This window comes from Crocodylus porosus, unplaced genomic scaffold, assembly GCF_001723895.1.
Source record: "Crocodylus porosus isolate Cpor-Errol unplaced genomic scaffold, CroPor_comp1, whole genome shotgun sequence".
Classification (NCBI taxonomy): domain Eukaryota; kingdom Metazoa; phylum Chordata; order Crocodylia; family Crocodylidae; genus Crocodylus; species Crocodylus porosus.
In genome coordinates this window covers 17,833,499-17,838,296 of record NW_017728948.1, presented here as the reverse complement: position 1 = coordinate 17,838,296, position 4,798 = coordinate 17,833,499, and the positions used below count along the sequence as shown (strand labels likewise).

The window sequence follows — 4,798 nt, the reverse complement described above, 5'->3', positions numbered from 1 at the left end:
GCGAGGGCGGCCGGGGGCGAGTCGGTGTCACAAAAGCGAGGGCAGCAGAAGCGTCGTTGTCTCTCCGGAGCGGCCCTCTCGCCGTGCCTGACTTGACACGCTCTCTGAGGCAGGAGTCGCCTCCTTTTTTCTGCTGGCTGCGCGTCTCGTGCGGCGCTGGAGACTTTGCCAGCGCTTTAACGACAGGATAGCCGTAGGCGCCTGGTAGGAGGTGCGTGTGCCCCCCCCGCCGGTGCCTCCCCTGACGCCGTTGGCAGGGCTGTGCCCTCCTGAGGGGCCGCTGCCGTTGGCGGCTTCTGTCCGTGCCCCCCTCGATTCAGGAGGCGCCAGTCGCTCACAAATACTCGCCTCGGGGACTTCGTGCGAGCCAGCCTTTGAGCTCCGTCCGCGCTACCGTTGAGGGCGATGGTGGCCGGATTCAGAACAAGATCTAGCTTTTAAGAGGCGGCCGTGGTGATGGACTGTCCAGACGTATTAGCAGACAGCATTATGCCTGACCTCTTCCCAGGGATCAGGGCTAGATCCAGGAAAAGGCTCTCGTGTCTCAAGCAGCATGGAGGTGGAACTGAGGTGCCCAGGTCTAGAAGTACAATGCAAAAAATCCCTCCATTAAGCCTCCGAGTAAACCGGGACGCATCTGAACTCACCTCAAGATCTCCTTCTGCGTATACCCCAAACTGCCTTCAGTCCAAATAGCTCGGTACCCGTCTCCAAGTAAGCGCTCGCAGGATCCAAAACCTCCGCATTCCTCTACTTAAGTCCCCCGGGGGTTCAGTAAATGGGCTCTGAAGCACACCCTGCCAGGACTGGATGCTGTAATAGTGGCCTCTCTTATTGCAAACCCAGATAGTGGGACGTGAGCTCATGAAAGCTTATGTTATACCCAACTCTAATTTAATTAGTCTAAAAGGTGCACGTTTAACACGGCGAACCATGTCTCTGTCATCACTCTGCCCATCACAGAACTACGGAAATGGCTCTGGTTGGGCCCTAGGTGTTATTGTAACTTCAGTTGTCATAAATCAGGTGAGCTCCCATCTTTATATATAAGCTCCTAGTGGTTAGAGCTCTCCCACACCCAATACTGTTCTAACTCCACATTTCCCACTTCCCAGGAGAGTGGCCTGGGCACAGTGAGGCTCTGACTCAGGCTCTGCATGAGGCACGGGGGCCATTGCCCACAATTCCTGTTGAAGCCCTGCCATCATGCAGAAAAGTATTCAAAATTCCTTAGGCCAGAGGCTGTGGCTGTGTTGGGAGGTGTGAGAGCTGGATTCTGGTCTCTCCTCTCTGGCCTGTTTAGGCATTTATCTAGTGACTGATGCATATAAAATACCATGTCCACATCTAGGGAAGTGCCCTTGTTTTTCAACTCTTGTCCAGTTTAAAACGTAAATCCTATTGTAATCCGGACGGTACTCCAAGAGGTACCCCTTTCCAATCGAAGGGATCAAAGCAGGTGCACAAGCACTGTGGGAGGTGTAGGGACTATCCTTCCCCTATAGAGCTGAGCCAGACCACCAATGGGGACTTAACCATATACCTTTTAATACTGGGAACATAACAGGCATAAATCAGAGGGTATAGTGGATACTACAATGCCCCAAGGAGGCAGGATTCAACAGTGGTTAGACACTTACAATCACTGACAAAAAAACAGGGTTAACAAAATATAAAACACAAACAGCAGAACAAACAATATGGCTTGGTGAAATATAAAAAAGGCACAAAATACAAAATGTCAAATGACAAGGAAATATAGGGCCCTGGTACCTGGAGGGGGAAACTGCAATGGCCCCTTTCCACTGCAAAAAGATTTGCTTCTTGTTAGCTTACTCACCCCAAGTAACCTTAGTAGGGACTTGAACCCCAGATCTCCCACATGGTAGGCAAGAAGCTGCCATATAGCCACCACTGGTGGCACTGCTCCAGCCTGTTAGGGGTCTTGCCCTTCCCAGAGCCCTGGCCTCATATTAAGCTGCCAGGCCTCTGATCGGAGGAGCTGGAAGCAGAGCTGGGAACCTCTCAGGTCGCTGCTCAGATCCTTGCTGGAGTGGGGGAGCCTCTCCTGCTGCCTACAGCCTCTCCCAGGGGATCCTGGAGCCCAGTGGGGAGCCTCTCCCGCCGGCCGCACGCCGCGCTGCTGAGGGTCCCGCTGCTGCCTGCAGGTCCTGCTCTTTCAGGCTCTTCTGGGGCACTGCTCCTACCCTGCTGGCTCAGCTCCTTCCTTGTTGCCCCTCACTGGTCTCTCCTGAGTCAGCCACGCTGCCCCTTTTATCCCCCCTATAGGTAACACAAGGGGCCAATCAGGGGACATGGGGGGTGAGTCTCTGGGGTCTGATTGGTGCAGAAAGGGAATTCCAAGTCCTCCAATCATCTTTTGCCCTTTCAAAACCCCTGGGCCAGGTCACTGCCAGGCAGCCCGTCACACTATGATCAGAATCTGCAGTCTCATTCGATTGCCCTGGGCACAGCTCCAGTGCTGAGGGAGATGGGAGAAAGAAAACAGGGCTATTACTTAGCTCTCTGGATCCTGGAGTGAATCTTTCATGTAAGTTAGAACAGGCCTATGTTCCACTGCCAAGAGTTGTAGCTGGCTGTTCTTCCAAATGGGGATAGTCAAACACACTGGCAGGTACCACAGAAGCAGAAGATGGGATCTTGCTCAGCGTGTTCTGCATATTGGACCCTGATTCCTCCACCCACCACCCACAACTAAAAGTAAAATTAGGTATTTATGAAACATCCTGAGCTGATAGCTGGGGTCATGACATCCACCAAGCCAATGAAGAATTACCAAAGTCAGTTCTCCCAGTCTCTTTTAAGTGAAATCTCAAAGGTACCAATTAGTGTCAGGTCTTTGGACCCATTCCCACCTGTCCCCAATCTTGAAATCCTGCTCACCCCGCTGTGACAATGATCCTGTTAACTTCAGTTGAACTGCTAAGGTGAGTAAGGCACACAAGCAAGATCTCCTTTTGGTTTAGAATCTGAGGACTATTAGCATGCCAAATAGGTGGAGTTAGCAACATGAATGTGTTCGCTTCTAGAAATCTTTCAAATAAGTTGTGAAAATAGTGCTCTATGCTGTGAATTCTATTATGGTATTTTTCTCTTAAGCCATTTGGATGGCCCTTGCTTGAAATCTTTGATAGATTGTAGTGCATGTGTTAATAAGCCCACTGTGGAAAACTTTTTGGCTAAGATCAGATATGACTGGTTTGGGACTTGGGAGACCAGGGTTCTCAGTTCCTATCTTTGCCACAGGCTTCCTGTGTGATAGGGCACAAGTTACTTAGGGCCACATCCTTTTAGCCACTGGAACAGTACTGGGGCACCCAAGTATGGTCTTCTTCCACCCTGCTCAGATCCCTGCAAAACTGATATGGCAAAAATATGGGTGGGTTGTCTTCTTCACTGCTTTTTGTAAATTAGTCTTAAGGCTAAATTGGAGCTGTATTACAAAGGTGGTCATTCTAACACTTTTCCAGGGACTTGAGCAAGGTGGAATCACACTGAACTACCTCAGTGGTACTTGGAAGCCTACTAGAAGGGCCTAGATAGAATAGGATCTGGCCCTTGCTCTGTCAGTGCTTGAGTCCTGTAAAATGGAGATAGAAGCATTTTCTCCATTTTGTGGGGAGTTAGTGAGGATAAAGGCATTAAAGATTCAGAGGCACCTGGTTACTACAGTAAGTTCCTAAGATAGGATATATTTTGGGGTTGGAGGGGTCAAGCAAAGAAAGCACTATATGCAAATCTACTGCTAGCTTCAAAAGAAAATAGAAAAACATTTCAAAAGCTCAACATTAGGATGAAACCTTTGAAACAGAAATAAGTGAAAATTAAAATTATTGATTCAGTCTTAAAGTCTGACTTTATCATACTTTGGGGACCATGAAGCAAAGAAATTTCAAGATCCTTATAAAACAACTTCAAGAAATTAGATTAGAAAAGCATGAAGACACTTCTGAAAAGGCAAAACAAGAAGTATCACAGTGGAGAGAACACTTAAGTATCTGCTTAATATTAAGTACGTTGGCCCCATTGGCTTCAACTGGCACTTCAATTTTAAGCATGATTTGCTGAAGCAGGTTTGAATTATACACATGAATTATATATCATGTTCTTAAGTACCCCTGGGAATCAGGGCCAGTTTTTCCTGGAGATGAAAATGGCTCAGCATGAGAGTTCATTTGCAATTTTCCAATAGGTTTTTTTGGGAAACAAACATAAATTTAGCAAAACTGAAACTGTTCCCAAGAACCAGTTGATTTTGACAAAACATTTTGAAAAATAAAGCATTGAAATTGTGGGGAAGTTGTTTTGGCATTTTCTAAATGAAAAACTGTTGTTTTCTAGTTTGAAAATGATGTCTCATTTTAAAATTTAAGATGACGGCAATACATCTTTAAAATGGTTAAAATACAAATGAAACATTTCCAAATTATTAAAACAAAGCGTTTCAAGCAATACAAATAAAATCTTTTTTTTCTTTTCTTTTTTTGTTGGTTTTTGAACATTTTTAAGTTTTTGACTTTTTTGTCCCAATTCAAGACAGGAAAACTCTTGGTTTTCCATTTGAAGTCAAGGCAAGGGCATTTTTCACTGTCTTCAAATATTTCCTGAGATAAGGGAACCGCTTCCTTCTTGGTTCTGCTGATGTCCAACAAGGGAGTTGCAGCACCTAGGAGGAAGGAGCTTTTATGGGTGCACGCAAAGGATGTTGTGGTCATGGGTGATATGAATTACCCTGACACCAACTGGGAGGAGCAGTTGGCCAGGTCTAGCCACTCAC

General features: G+C 46.9%; 1 protein-coding gene across 1 annotated transcript in view; it reads right to left on the bottom strand.

Moving 5' to 3' along the window:
- The window catches only part of ADRA2C (adrenoceptor alpha 2C), an 8,133-nt gene extending 5,101 nt beyond the window's left edge, over window positions 1-3,032 (bottom strand). The window contains exon 1 of the mRNA XM_019552565.1: window positions 2,905-3,032. Coding sequence (XP_019408110.1) covers window positions 2,905-3,032 — 128 coding nt within the window. The remainder of the gene's footprint in view (window positions 1-2,904) is intronic.
- Between the last annotated feature and the right edge of the window lie 1,766 nt (window positions 3,033-4,798).